At 54.0% G+C, this 12,935-nt stretch overlaps 1 protein-coding gene across 6 annotated transcripts in view; it reads right to left on the bottom strand.

Moving 5' to 3' along the window:
* Nucleotides 1-12,935, bottom strand: part of SPNS2 (SPNS lysolipid transporter 2, sphingosine-1-phosphate) — a 37,612-nt gene that overhangs the window by 3,893 nt on the left and 20,784 nt on the right. For all 6 annotated transcript variants that reach the window (XR_008425096.1, XM_053910692.1, XM_053910691.1 and 3 more), the window contains exons 3-9: nucleotides 7,767-7,903; nucleotides 3,827-3,978; nucleotides 3,523-3,589; nucleotides 2,037-2,179; nucleotides 1,572-1,724; nucleotides 1,255-1,444; nucleotides 867-932 (exon numbers count right to left, since the gene is read on the bottom strand). Coding sequence is in view for 5 of the 6 variants with exons in the window: in XM_053910692.1 (XP_053766667.1) it covers nucleotides 867-932; nucleotides 1,255-1,444; nucleotides 1,572-1,724; nucleotides 2,037-2,179; nucleotides 3,523-3,589; nucleotides 3,827-3,978; nucleotides 7,767-7,903 (908 nt within the window). In the remaining variant the exon portion in view is untranslated. The remainder of the gene's footprint in view (nucleotides 1-866; nucleotides 933-1,254; nucleotides 1,445-1,571; nucleotides 1,725-2,036; nucleotides 2,180-3,522; nucleotides 3,590-3,826; nucleotides 3,979-7,766; nucleotides 7,904-12,935) is intronic.

Here is a 12,935-nt window from a genome sequence, read left to right on the forward strand (position 1 = left end):
TGGTGAGGCAAGGCAGCCTTCCTGGAGGGGCACAGCGGGCAGAGGCCCCAGTGCCCGGCGGACTCTGATCTCCTGGGCTGCCCCACATTGTGGCCCCAAACCCTGAGTGTCCTGAGGGTGGCCCATGAGGAGCCCTTCAGCCTCCTGCCCCCAGGGCCATCTCCGCAGCTCCCAGACCTTGCCCCCACCCCCGCCCTGCTGGTCCCTGAACTCCCTCCTCCCAGTCCTCTCCTGACACTGGCTTGGAGGGGCCCAGAGGACAGGACCTGGTGTCACTCCACCCCCAACCCTCACCACCCTCCAGACTGCTGCAAGTCACCAGGTCCGCAGCCCCCTCCCAGCTCCTCCCAGGCTGCACTGCACCCGCCCAGGGACGCAAACCCCTGCCGAGCTCAGACAGCCCTTTGTCCCTGGCCGGCTGCTCTGGAGCCCATTGTTGGCCCTGTGAAGAAGGCCTCTGTCCACTGGCCACAGCCGCGGGCACTCGGGCAGACGCTTCTGGGCCCCGGGCTGAGCTGGGCAGATGGCAGTGCAGACCCTGGGGGAGGAGCGCTGGCAGGCAGCATCCCTTCGGTGCCAGCCTGGCACTGCCAGCCTCCCAGCCACAAACCTGAGCCTGCAGACTCCCCCCAACACACACACCCAGTCTCCACACCCGCTCCTGCTGGGCCCTCTGATCTCAGGGCCTGCCCCATGCAGACCCCATCAGCCCTGATCCCCTCCCCGCCTCCTGGCTCAGCTTCTCAGCCTGCCGCCCCCTAACCCTACCAAGCCCTGCCAGCTCTTCCTCCCCTTCCTTCCCCATCCCCAGCTGCCCTGAGAGGTCCAAAGGCCTGGTCAGCGGAGGCGACCTCAGCCTGCCTCACCATGAGGATGTCTGCAGTGATGGCCCAGTTAGAAAACAGCAGCGTCTCCCCGACAAAGATGCAGATCTGCCCAGGAGAGACCAGAACAGCCGTCAGGAGGCACTCACCCACCAGTGGCCTCAGGTTGCTCCCTGCCCCCGCCTGCTGGCAGAGAAGCCTCCCACCCCTCCCCCTGGGCCTGCATCTCCCGGCAGTCAGGCTCACAAGGAATTTGTGGCTTATCAAGCCAGGCCCACAGCCCCGAAGGGCATCAGAGCCCTGGACAGGGCCTGGACAGAGCAGGGCAGGCAGATAGGAGCCTCCCCGTGGGGACGGAGGGCCCCTTAAGTCAGACTGTATCCCCCGCTGGGCCACCCTCCACCTCCCTTGCGCCCCACACTGCACTCACATAGGCCCCCACGATGCTGCTCTTGGCGGCCACGAAGATGAGGCAGATAAAGATGGCAGAGCCCAGCATGCCCACAGCACACACCAGCGGGTCTGCTCGCTGGGTCCGAAGGCGGCACCAGCGCGTGGCTCCTGCCCCCGTCACCACACCCAGGAAGCCCGTAAAGCAGGTGATCGCCCCAAAGATGAGGCTGTGGGGACAGAGGACGGTTCAGTGTGGGCTGACAGGAAGAACAACGCTGGGGCAGAGGACTGGTGCCACTGCCCATTGTCCCTCGTCACCCTGCTGCCCACCACCCTTGCCCGGCCCTGCCCCACCTGTCCTTGGCCCCACAGGGCGGGCTGCTGCACGTCTCTGCCGTCTTCTGCACGACTTGGGCACGGTACAGATAGAGCGGGATCCACATGCCCAGGGCCCCTGTGGCGAAGGACACAGCTGACGTGGCCAGGGAGGAGAAGACGTAGCTGCGGCTGGGGAAGAGGTCGGGGCAGCGACACTGAGTGGGGCCAGGCCCCCTACAGCTGGCCCGGGCGGCAGCCTTCCCTCTCCTGCTCCTTCCCAGGGGTCAGAAGGCCCGTAATGTCTTCCCTTACAGGTTCTGGGTGGGAGAGCTATGGCTGCAGAATAATAAACACTAGCGGCCAAAATGTCACTCCCAGCACTGTGGGCAGCAGAGACAGCAGGGCGTCTGGGCAGGGGTGCTGGGTGGGCCGCCCTGCGAAGCACGCCTTCTCATCTTGGCACCCCACCCCTCCCACCAGCCCCCTCCCGGCAGCACTCACTTGCGGATCAGGGCCTTCATGTCTCGGAGCCACGAGGTCCGCGACTTGAGCTGCCCCCCGAGCTGGTCGGCATGGCCTCTCTTAGTGGCCGGGACCAGGACGAGGATGAGTGTTCCTGTGATCATGCCCACGATGGGGGACACCTGATGGGGCACGGAGCACCAAATCAGGACACCGGGCCGAGTCAGCTTTGTTCCTGTCATACTGGGTGGGGAGTGCAGGCAAGTCACACCTTCCCTGGGCTCTGGGTGCCTCCTCTGGGCTCATATCTGTCCAGCCTTCCTGATTGGACTGCTGAGCAAAGCCACTGGGAATGAAGTCAGCTAAAAGGGCTTAGGGGCTCCAGCTGCAGTGTCCACCACAGGGGCAAGAGGGGAGGGGGGCCTGAAGAAAGAAGGGAGGGGTGGGCAGTCAGATGGATGGAGGAGGGAAGACAGATGGCTGAATAGATGGACCGAGAGATGGACAGGTGGATGGAAGGATAGAAGGATGGATGGTGAGTATATGGAAAGAAAGGAAGATAGATAGATATTGGACAGACATATGGAATGGTGCGTGGGAGAGGAGAGAGCTCCTGTGGACAGGGAGCCAGATATCAGCCCTGCCCAAGCCCCTGGGTCTGGGAAAGTTTCCCAGGGCAGATCCTCGCTGGGGGAAGGCGCGGGGAGCGGGGGTGCACTGGGAAGGGACTGGCTGGGCGTGAAGCATCAGCAAACAGATCAGGTAGGTTTTCACTTGGGACAGGCCCATGCGGGCCCCAGGTGAAGAGGCTCAGGGCCCCCTTTGGGTCTTCCCTGTGTCCTGCCCAGTGTCAGAGACAGAACAACCAGGCCCCAGCCCTCTCTCCAGACAGGGGGACATCCTGGCAGCCTGGATTCCAAGATGTCAGTTCCTTCACTGGCTGATGAGACAGGGAAACCTGCTCCCACCCCCACCAGGCCTGGGAGCCAATGGAATGGGGTGTTCCTCTCCATTTACTCCCATCCCCATTTAGAAATTCCACGGAGGCTGCTTCCTTCCTGCTTTTGAGGAAAAAACACTTTGTCTTAAGCTTCCTCTCCTCCGCGAGACTGGGGAACTCTGTTTCCTCTGATTGCACTGTCCCGAGGCCTTGGCATGCTTGCCCTGCATCCTCACCGGGGACAGGAAGTGGCTGCAGACCCCGGGAGGCCCCCCTACACAGAGGTCTTGTCTCAGCCTCACGCCAGCACAGCGCCAGGGCTCGAAGCAGGAAGTGCCATCGTGGACCTGGAATTTCCTGATATGGTGGGAGAATTCGTCCTCTCAGCCAGGGGCCCCTGGGGGTGGTGGGGCTGGCGGGGTCTGCTCACACCTAGGCCCCCCCACACCATAACGTGGACTAATCTAGAAGAGGGCAGGCCCACAATGTGGGAAACCTGGAGGCTGAGGCCTACATCCTAGCCCAGGTTCTGTCCCTGAATCTCTGGGTAACCTTGGGCACAAACTGGTCTGGGGGCATCCTTACCCGCAAGGCCCAGTGCCAGTCTCCAGCTGCCTGCTTCACGCTGGAGCCAGTGATGTAGCCCAGGCCGCTGCAGAGAAGACAGGCACAGTCTCGAGGACAGGTGGTGGTGGCGGTGGCGGGCAGGGGGTGCTCACTGCCCATGAGGCGGAACACCTGCCCACCTGCCCCAACTACCCAGCCAGCCGGTGGGAGCAGGCCCAGCATTTCTCCAAGGCTGACCACCCACATGGTCAGGTCACAGAGGGCCAAGCCTCAAGGAAAGAGGGCGGTCGGGAGTTCTGGCGGACCTTGCCCGGACACTCACCTGCCCAGCGGGATAGCAAAGTAGAAGACAGACAACACGAGCGTGCGTGTGTTCTTGGTGAAGAGGTCGCCAATGATGGTGGGTGCGATGGTGGAGTAGCTGGCCTCGCCGATGCCCACCAGCCCCCGGGACAGGACCAGCAGCCAGAAGTGCTGTGGGAGAGGGGCAGAGAATGCTGGGGGCACTGTCCTCCTCCTCTGCCTGCTCCTCCTTGGTCCCCACTTTGCTCCATCCCCTGGCAGGGTCCAGGATCTAGAGGGGAAGATGGAGCCTAACCCCTGCCTCAGGAACAACTACACGCCCAGGCCACTGTGGGCCTCAGTTTCCCCCTCCATAGAGTGGGTCCGCCTGGCCCTGGAGTGCTGGGATGAGACTTGACTTCGCCAAGTTGAGAACTGTAGGTCTGGTCTAGACAGGCGCCTCAGGCCTTGTGAGTGTGGAGGACATGAGCCTGTGCCTTCACACCCCTCCGGTTGGGGGGCTTCCTCCCTGAGTTCTGGCCCCACCTTGGGAGCCTCGACTCTGTGTCCCACCCCCAGGCAGGGCAGCTGGGCTGACCCTGGCGGCACTGAGGAGCAAGTGTGAGTGCGGAGTGCCCAGGGCAGCCCAGTGGCTCGGTGCCCCTCCCCCCACACACACATCAAAGAGCAAAGCCCCGCTGAGCTGGGAAGGGTGGGGCCATGCCAGCTGCCAGTGGTGCTGTGCCTTTGATGTGGACCCGTCCCCTCTGTCCCCCCAGATGCCCAGGGCCTGAGAACCCAGCCTGGTCATCTTTCCCCAGCCACACCCTGACCACCCATCCGGCCAGCATCGCCCACATCCAGCCCTCCTCTGGGCTCTCTGCTTCCCTCTCTCCCTCTTCCCAGCTCTTCCCTGGCCCTGCTCGGCCATCTCGGTGCCTCTCGTTCACTCAGTCCATCTCTGAGTCTCTCTCTAGTCCCTTGCCCCGCTCCTTTTCCTGGGGATCATCGCCTACAGCCTTTGCCTATTTTTCTGTTGGATTGTCTTTCTTGCCTTTATTGCTAATAGCTTTTTATATATCACGGCTATTGATCCTTTATTAGGTATGTCACAAATATTTTCCATCATCTTTCTTTCCATTTTTTTTGTGTTGTTTAATTTGAGGAGGCCCATTCTGTTAATTTTCCCTTAATGGCTTCTGGATTTCCCATCTTGTTCAGGAGGGCCTATTCCATCACAAAATGATTAAACTATTCTCTAATATTTTATGTTTGTTACATTTTAGAGAGAGAGCAAGAGACTGGGAGGGGCATCCTCAGCCATTCTCCTTGGCACAAGAGCAGGCAGACCAGGCCGCTCTGACCAGGGACCCTGCGGCCCCTCCTCCCCCGAGCACGCGCTAGCTTGGGCATTTGTTTTTGCGCATCCACGTGCTGACCATAAAGGCCAAGTCCATCTTGTCCCACAACTTGCTGTTCCTCCCGTTCTTATCTTGTACTTGGATCTAGTTCACGCTTTTGTGTGTGATCAGGAGTCTCATAGGATGAAGACACCCCATTTTATCTGTTTGCTTCCCTCAGCCATGTTCCTCTCGGCCGTTTCCCTCTTTTCTATTTCAAGACTGTAACAAATACCCTTGCATGCAACCTTGCATCCACCAGCTGGAGTTTCTGTCTTGGGCATCTAGCTGAAAAGTAGAAGGCGGCTGGGCTGTAGGATGCACACAGTTAGAATTTTGCAAATTCCCTCCAAGAGTATCAATTTACACTCCTCCCGGCAGCTTTAATAACACTTGGGGTTGCCAGCCTTTTTAATTGTTGCCAATCTGATGGGTGTGAAATGGTATCACATTGTTGTTTTAATTTGCGTTTCCCTGATTAGTCCAGAGAGTACTGTTTCTTCCTTCTCTTATTGCCCATGGGGTATCTTCTCCTGGAATTGCCTGTCACTGTCCTTTGCCCATTTTTCTACTGGGTTATTAGTCTTTTTCTTACTGCTTTATAGTTCTAGGTTTTTATTGTTTGCTTTTTACTGTATTTTGACCTATATGGAATTTATTTTGACATGTGGTTTGAAATACAGACTCAACTTTATTTTTCCTCCAGGTGGACAGTCGATTCTCCCAAAACCACGTGAGATGCAACTTTCGTCCTACACTCAGTTCCCTGGGAAGGAGGCCTACGTCTCACTGATCTGTCCCACTGCTGTGTTAGTGAGAACGGCCATACTGGAAGAACTGATGGGGCAAGTCCCCTTTCACTCTTAGTTTTCACAATGCTCTTGGCTGTTCCTAGGCATTTTCTCTGCCAAATTAACTTCAGGACCACATTGCCAAGGTCCACCAAAAACTCCTATGGGACTCGGATTGTGGTTGCAATGAATTTACAGATCAATTGGGGTGATCTGTTTCTCTCTCTGCCTCTGCTCATCTTCTCTCCCTACCCCTCCCTCCCGCCTACACACCCAGAGTGGGACTCAGCACTAGCATCATGGTCCTGGACTCACTGGTCAATCCCAGAAGAAGCACCAAGGATCAGGAGACCAGGGGCCTGGCCAGGGGCAAGACAAGGCCTAGAGGGGCCCTAGAGGCTTCTGGTCCAGGCCCCATTTTTTACTGTGGGTGTCGGGCTGATGCTCCAGGCTTTAGAGCTTCCCAGAGCCTGACCCTCCTCGGAAGCTGCCCCATGAAGCAAAGTTGAAACCCCAAACCTGCTGATTCTCTCTGCGTTCGCCTCTAACCTCCTCTCGATCAGTGTAAACCTGACTCAGCTATTCCCTTCTTCACACTCTCCCAGGTTCCTGCACTTCCCTCAGGAGGAAGCCCAGACCCTGCAACCTGCTCTTTGAGGCTCTCTGTGACTGGGTCCCTGCCTTCCTTTCCAGCCAAAACACTGTCCTCGATTTTGAACACACTCCACCATTTCTGCATCCATGAGTTTGCTCCCTCTGCCCATGCTCTCTTCACCTGATCTCCCTGTCCTGCTTACCCAGGTCAAATGCCACCTCCTCCAGGAAGCCTTCCCTGACCCATGGGTTTTAAAAGACTGCTCTCTCTGCATTGAGGACTCCTGTCACATCTTCCCATCCCCAGCCTGGCTGCTCCCAAGGACAGAGCCAGGGTCTCCTCTTTTGTCCCCCAGGCTGAAAACTCCTTGAGGACAGATCCTGGTACTTTCCCCTTCTTCCTCTATCTCCCTCTATAGTAATCATCATGTGATTGTCCTTCCTTTGCTTGAACATCCCTAGTGATGGGGAACTCACTACCTCTCAAAGCAACATATCTCCTTTTTGGAAGAGAGAATAGTAATAATGATTTGCTGAACACCTGCCATGTTCCAGGGCCTGGACAGTCATTAGCGCAGTTATTTCTCACAATAAGTCTTTACACTGAGAAGGATTATCCCCACTTTAAAGATGCAGAAACTGAGGCTCAGAGAGGTTAAGTAAGTTTCTCCAGATCACAGGGCTGAGTGGGCAACAGAGTTGGGATAATCAAACCCAGAACTGTGAGAGCAGAGTAAGAAACATCTTCCTTATGTTGAAGAGATGTCTGCCTCCCTACAACTGTGACTGCCGTAGTTGGCAGGTTGTCAAACGAAGAGCGAACTGTGGAAGGCCCGGACAAGGGGAGTGGCTCCCCTACGGTCACACAGCAAGATGACGGCAAAGCCAGGATTAGAACCAGAGGGTCCTGACCCCTAGGCCTGACTAGTTCCCCCGCTCCGTACATCCTCCCCCACATTAGAGGCAGCTTAGAAAGAGTCAGGGGGGCCACCCTGGGGTGCAGGTCCCTCAGTTCAGGCCCGCGTGGAGAAGGCTCTATTTGCAGGGCCAGTTTATAAAAGTCCCTAAAGACCCCTGTCCTTGGAAGGTAGTCATCTGGGGTTCAAGCAAAGGGGCTGGTCAATCCGACTGGCCACCCACTGGAGGAACAGATGGGACACTGGGCTGCCGGCCAGGAAGTCTGGACAGGCCTCACCTGCTGGGAGATGAAGGAGCTGGAGAACGTGACTGCCGACCAGAAGAAAATGCCGCAGCTGAGGATTACCTTCCTGTTGAAGCGGTCGCCCAGGTAGCCAAAGACGGGGGCAGCCACCATGAAGCTGCAGATGAACACTGCAGGCGGAGGAGAGTGTGAGGGGTGGTGCAGGGTCCCTGTGGCTGAGCCCACCTGCCCACACCACCACGGCTTAAGGCCGAGAGCCCAGAAGACAAAGCTTGGCCTGCTCCAGGGACTGAGGAAGCCACCCTACTGAGGATGCAAATGTAAATGATGAAGGTTTGTGATAATGAGGACACACCCTCTGCCAGGCCTGGGCCCAGGGCAGGCAGGCTGGGGTCATGTGATGCTTCCACACCATCCTCTTTAGTGCGGGCCCACCATCTGTCCAGTTGTAGGGAGCCCCTTACTGTTTTAAAACAGTAAAGATTTACTCACTGAAGAGTTTCTATATGCCAGGAGCTGTGCTGGGGCTCAGTACAAAGCATCTCGTGTATCCTCCCACCCCATCCCACCTCGCAGATAGGGAGACAAGCTCAGGGAGAAGTGACTGCCCAAGGCCCCACCAGCAGTGAAATGGCCCAGTGGGGATTTGAGCTTTGCCTGTCTGACTCCAGAGCCAGTGTTCCTTATACTTGGCCTCACTGCTTTCCTCATTAGACTTGGGAAAGAGGGGAAGGGAGCTATCCAAGGTCACACAGCAAATCAGGGCAGAGCTGGGCCTGGATCTCCAGGCCTCACACCTAACACATCACACTGCCACCCCCCTCTCAGTGCCTCAAAGGCTTTCTTGACATTTGGAAACATTTTGTTCATTTGTTCCCTCCTTCCTTCATTCATTCACTCATTCATCCATCTATCCATCCATCCATCCAACCACCCATCCATTTATTCAACAAAATAGACAAAAATTCCTGGCTTCTGGTCAAGATGGCAACATAGGCAGGCATGGCTCGCCTCTTCGCACAACCACATCAAAATTACAACTAAAATATAGAACAACCATCACTTCGAACTGTCAGAAATTAAGTTGAATAGAAGCCTGACAACTACGGACTTAAAGAAACCACATCCATCCAAATGGGGCCAGCAAGCTGGTGCCATATTTGAGAGTCCATCAACCAGGCTAACGTGGTTTGACCTGCCTTGGAGATCGCCAGAGACTCCACCCTACCTGACCTACGGGCCCACCCAAGCAGCTTTTCCATATGAATGGCTGGTCTTGGCTCATGCTCCACAACTTCCTAAATCCTATCAAACAAGCAACAGCTGGCCTCAATGAGCCCCAGGCCCAGCACTAGCAGCAGGCAGCCTAGATTCACAGCTTGGCTTCACTTGGGAATCTCCGAGCCCAGCACACATAGTAGCCATCTCAGATTGCTTTATAGCTCAGGCAGGGCAGTCCTGGGCAAAACACAGGTGGAGACTGACCTTAGCCTGCACCACCTGGGGAACCCCACAGCCTGAGCACCCAGTGGACAGCTACAGACCTGGGAGCACCACCACCCTGCCCCTGCACAGTTGATCCTCCATGGAGGGTGGAGGGTGGTGGTCAGTGGTCACAGCCAGTCCTTGCAGCTGACTGGCCTGGGTAAATCCCTCCCGTTGACCTGCTAACAGCAACCAAGGCTCAACTACAAGAGGAGGGTGTACTCAGCCCACACAAAGGGAGCACCTCAAGTACCCAGGTAGGGTGATAGGGGAGGCTGTGCCACTGGACCCTAGAGGACACCTACTACATTAGGCCACACTACCAAGACATGGAGTCAAAGCAGCCCTAACTAATACATAGAAACAAACGCAGGAAGGCTGCCAAAATGAGGAGACAAAGACACAAGGCCCAAATGAAAGAACAGACCAAAACTCCAGAAAAAGAGCTAAACTAAATAGAGATAAGTAATCTATCAGATGCAGAGTTCAAAACACTGGTTATAAGGATGGTCAGGGAACTTAGTGAGGACCTCAGCAGCATGAAAAAGATCCAGTCAGAAATGAAGGACACACTGATTGAAATAAAGAACATTTATAGAGAAACAACAGTAGAGTGGATGAAGCCAAGAATCAAATCAATGACTCGGAACATAAGGAAGAAAAAAACAATCACACAGAACAATAAAAAGAAAAAAATCCAGGAAAATGAGGATAGTATAAGCAGCCTCTGGGACAATTTCAAGAGGTCCAGCATTTGCATTACAGGGGTCCCAGAAGGAGAAGAAAAAGAGCAAGAAATTGGAAATCTGTTTGAAACAATGAAAGAAAACTTCCCTAGTTTGGTGAAGGAAATAGACATGCAAGTCCAGGAAGCACAGAGAGTCCCAAACAAGATGGATGCAAAGAGGCCCACTCCAAGGCACATCATCATTAAAATGTAAAGGTTAAAGATAAAGAGAGAATCTTAAAAGCATCAGGAGAAAAGAAGTTAATTACCTACAGGGGAGTTCCCATAAGACCGTCAAATAATTTCTCCAAAGAAACTTTTCAGACCAGAAGGGATTGACAAGAAATATTCAAAGCCATGAAAAGCAGATACTTACAGCCAAGACTGCTCTACCCAGCAAAGCTACCATTTAGAACTGAAGGGCAGGTAAAGCGTTTCCCAGATAAGCAAAAACTAAAGTTCATCACCACCAAACCATTATTACATGAAATGTTAAAGGGACTTATTTAAGAAAAAGAAGATCAAAACTATGAACAATAAAATGGCAATAAATACCAATCTATCAACAATTGAATCTAAAAAACAAACTAAGCATACAAGAACAGAGACAGAATCATGGATACAGAGAGTGTTTTGACGGTTGCCAGATGGGACGGGGGGTGTGCAGAGAATGGGTGAAGAGATGAGGGGATTAGGAAGTACAAACAGCTAGTTACAGAACAGCCACGGGGATGAAAAGTCACTCCCAGGCATGACCCATCATCATGACCATGGTGGGGGGATTGTCTGAGGAAGTGGGGGGCGCTGGCTGGAGCGGGGACAAAGAAGGAAAAATCAGGACAATAGTAACAGCATAATCAATAAAATACAATTTTAAAACATCCCTGCCCTCTTGGCGCTTTCATGCTACCGAGGAGAAACAGACAAATAAAAACTGTAGTATGCCACACAGTAACAAGTGCTAAGAAGGGCAAAGGACGGAAACAGGAGATAGGAAAAATGTAAAACAGATGCTATAATTTTAAATAGAAGGGTCAGAGAAAGTGACATTTCAGCAAAGACATGGAGGAGGTGAGGAAACCAATCATGTAAATATTGGGGCAAGAATAGCAAGTACAAAGGCCCTGGAGCAGGAGTGTGCTTAGCATATTTGAGGAGAAGCCAGGGGGCAAGCGACCAGATGGGGTAGGCCTCATGGCCCATTGTGATGCTCCGGCTTCTGCAGGTGAGAAAGGAAGACAGTGGGGGATGCTGAGCAGAGGAATGACCTGACCTGGTTTTGTTCTTGCAGCACAGGAGAAGGGCAGCCTCAGGGGACTCTGAAGGGATGTCACTGCCAGTGGTAGGAGGAGCCTTGGAGGTCCCAGGTGGGATAAAGAGGGCAGCAAGCAAGGGAAGGCCTGGGTCACAGGCAAAGCAGCCTCCCATTCTTCCCCCTGCAAGGCAGCCCCACAGCTGATAGGCAGATGGCCAGACAAAGGCTGGGAGTGGGCAGACAAGGTGGCCAGTGACTGGCCTCTGACCGCCAGGCTGAATGTGCACATGGGCTGGGCTGCTCTGGCACAAACCTAAGTCCCCAGGGAGGCAGGAGGGCAGGAGGTGCACTAGGAGACGGAGGGTGGGCTGGAAGAGTGTGACCGTCTCCCTTACCTCAGTGAGAACAGTGAGTGTGGGTAGGTGTGCAACTGGGACCATGGGCAGAATCAGCACACAAGTGCACAAACGTGGGCACCCACGACACACCGCCTGGGCTCTGCTCCTTCCCAGCTGGGTCACCCTGAGCGGTCACAGCCTCTCTGCGTCTGTCAGTGGTGCACTAAGAAACATTGGACCACTGCCTCTCCAGACGTGTGGTGTTTGCCAGTTTTCGCGGTGTAAATACTCTTGCCCTGGCTGATTTCAAGCCACCAAGGTGGCATCAATGTCCCACACAGCGCTGTGTCCGCAGTATTCCTACCAGACAGATATAGTAGAAGTGCATAACCTCAGGAACACAGAGAGTGAAACCTAGTAAAATAATTAGGGAGTGATGAATTGTATTCATTACCTTTGTTTTTAATATAAGTTGTTTAACCCTACATTTACATAATTTAGTTTTTAATAATGGTTGTGTTTAACAACCAGCTCACATAATTCCTGAAAATCTAACAATTGACTCTCCGAGCAGGTCTGAGCCATTCCCAGCAAGCCAACTTCCTCATCTGTAGAATGAAGATAAAAATAGCAGCTCTCCAGTTGTTCTTAGCAATAGATGACGTAGCGTGTAAGGTGCTTAGGGCCACACCCTGCCCAGGGTGGGTCGGCCTCAGTCAACACTGGGCCCTTGTGTAGATTAATCAAGGCAGAAATCATTTCCTCATATCTAGAAAAAGAATTTTTCCTGCTGGGCCTGCCTGAGATCAGACCAGGATTTGAGCAGGAAAGAGATTTCGGTCTCATTAGGACAGACACACGTCAGGGGGAGGAGGGAGCTCGGTGGGGAGCATCAGAGCGGCACAGTGGAACGTGTACCAGCTCGAAGGGCTAAAATGCCAGGGAACCAGCAAGGAAGGCCAACTCCTACCAGTGGATCATGAAGGGAGGCTTCATGGAGGTGGTGATTTCAGAGCTGGGCATTGAAAGATGCATAGGAATTTACCATGATGAAAATAATTAAAATCAAGAGTAGCCCTAGCCAGATAGAACCTCACCCAATACACCGACGTTACAGGTTCGATCCCCAGTCAGGGCACGTACAGGAAGTGCGTAATGAGTGGAACAACAAATTCATGTTTCTCTCTGTCTCTCTCTCCTCCTTCCTCTCTCTCTAAAGTCAATTTTAAAAAAATGTTTTAAAGAAAGAAAGAAGGACTCAACTAGTTACTCGCACACCGCTATCCATAGCACCGTTACCCACACCTAGCCAAAAGGTGGAAACAGCCAAAGTGTCTATCAACAAATGAATCAATAAGCAAAATGTGGTCTGTCCATACAATGGGGCAACAAGCTGG

Source organism: Desmodus rotundus, chromosome 9 (assembly GCF_022682495.2).
Source record: "Desmodus rotundus isolate HL8 chromosome 9, HLdesRot8A.1, whole genome shotgun sequence".
NCBI classification, from domain to species: Eukaryota; Metazoa; Chordata; class Mammalia; order Chiroptera; family Phyllostomidae; genus Desmodus; species Desmodus rotundus.